This window comes from Microtus ochrogaster, chromosome 8 (genome assembly GCF_000317375.1).
Source record: "Microtus ochrogaster isolate Prairie Vole_2 chromosome 8, MicOch1.0, whole genome shotgun sequence".
Lineage (NCBI taxonomy): Eukaryota > Metazoa > Chordata > Mammalia > Rodentia > Cricetidae > Microtus > Microtus ochrogaster.
The window spans coordinates 18,716,429-18,718,140 of NC_022015.1; the positions used below are offsets into that span (position 1 = coordinate 18,716,429).

At 46.9% G+C, this 1,712-nt stretch overlaps 1 protein-coding gene across 2 annotated transcripts in view; it reads right to left on the bottom strand.

Moving 5' to 3' along the window:
- Positions 1-1,712, bottom strand: part of Gsg1l (GSG1 like) — a 205,189-nt gene that overhangs the window by 135,905 nt on the left and 67,572 nt on the right. For both annotated transcript variants that reach the window (XM_026781551.1, XM_013347743.2), the window contains exon 2: positions 904-951. In XM_026781551.1, coding sequence (XP_026637352.1) covers positions 904-951 — 48 coding nt within the window. The remainder of the gene's footprint in view (positions 1-903; positions 952-1,712) is intronic.

Consider the following 1,712-nt stretch of genomic DNA (forward strand, 5'->3'; position numbering starts at 1 on the left):
AGTTAAACATGTGCCTACATACATGCTCACACAGTTAAACATGTGCCTGCATACATGCTCACACAGTTAAACATGTGCCTACATACATGCTCACAGTTAAACATGTGCCTATATGCATGCACATACAGTTAAACATGTTCCTACATACATGCTCACACAGTTAAATGCAAGCATTTTTTTAAAGAACAGAAAGAAACAAGGAAAGAGCAGGTTATAATCCTACCTCCTAACTCTGTGACTATGCTGTGCTTGTTTCCTCACCTGTGAGGGGGGCTGTGTGACTCTGTATATAAAGAACAGAGCCCAGAGAATGGTGCAGTGAGGCCCACTGATGTGTGTTGAGGGGGTGGGTGTTTTGTCACCTCAGCAGACTAGAAGGACTCCAGGCAAGAGGAAGCTGGTATGCTAACAGAGTCTAGAAGAAGAACATGCTTGGGGAGAGAGAGAAGTCACTGGGACAGACCCCAAGGGGGTGGGGGAAGATGGCTCAGAGAAAGTCATTCGTCTCTTATGCCTTGGTTCCTGTTGGAAGTGGAAAATCAAGTGCAGAGGGAAGATGGGGAGCTGGCAACTTTACCCAAGAGCACCTAGGACCTCAGGGGGCAGATGGGAGAGCCATTCACCTGCTGCAAACTAACCCTGCCATCCAGAAGAAAAGCCAGAGCCTTTGAGAGGTGTGGAGGCAGAAAAGGCTTCCATCACTGGGTGACAGAGCCTCCTCGTAAACATTTGATATGTGCCATCAGACAGTCTTCTGTGTGGCCACCAAGCCCTAAAGTCAAACTGGACCACCAGTAAAACATGACATATGCTCTCGGGAGCCCTTAGTCCCCATAAATAGAGCAAGAAAGGCCTGAGCCCCTGGAGGAATAGGGCCAACATGCTGCAGAGCTAACTACTTACCTTTCTCTGAAGCCGGAGCCAGGTCAATGAAGCTGCGGCATGTCTCACCTGGGAAAAGAAAGGAAGGATTTCAGAACAGGAGGTCACAGCTTCACAATCTGCCTGTCCCCTTCGGAGGGTCCCAGGGGCAACACCACCCCTAACCAGACCCACGAGGCAGTTTCTTTAACCAGAATGCCAAGCAGCCTGTTGTGTGCCAGGAGCTTGGGTGGGAATCACTAGCTCCCCATCCCTGACCGAGTCACAGGCCTGAGCTCCTCTGCCTCCTGCCCTGCATCTCCTCTGGCCACCAACCTGCCCAGGCTACACCTCATGCTCTCCCATCCGTTCTGTACTCTGATCACATGAAGCATGAAGCATATGCACACGTGTGCACGCCGGCACACTAACACACAGCTTTGGTCACATCTGTATCGGCGTAAATGAATGCAGACAGATTGTAATAATATATACAGCTTTAATGGGGAAATAGACTTACAGAACCACAGGTTCCCGCAGAGAACAGGAAAACAGAAGGGGCTGCGGGCTCACGCTCGCCAGATTTATATGTAAATATTAGCCCGAGGCGAACATGTCCCCTAAAGAGGTTGGGCTATCCCTACATCTCCCCCTTTTGTCTAAATAAGACAGAACTAAACCAAATACAACTATATACAATAATAACAAATAATAAATATAAAAAACAATATTGATAACAAAAGTTTTGCTAAACATTCTATCTCAAGGAGTCTAAATAATGTAGAGAGTAAATACAATTATATAATCTTCAACTCTGTCAAAGATCTGAGAAGGGAATAAATATTACTTAA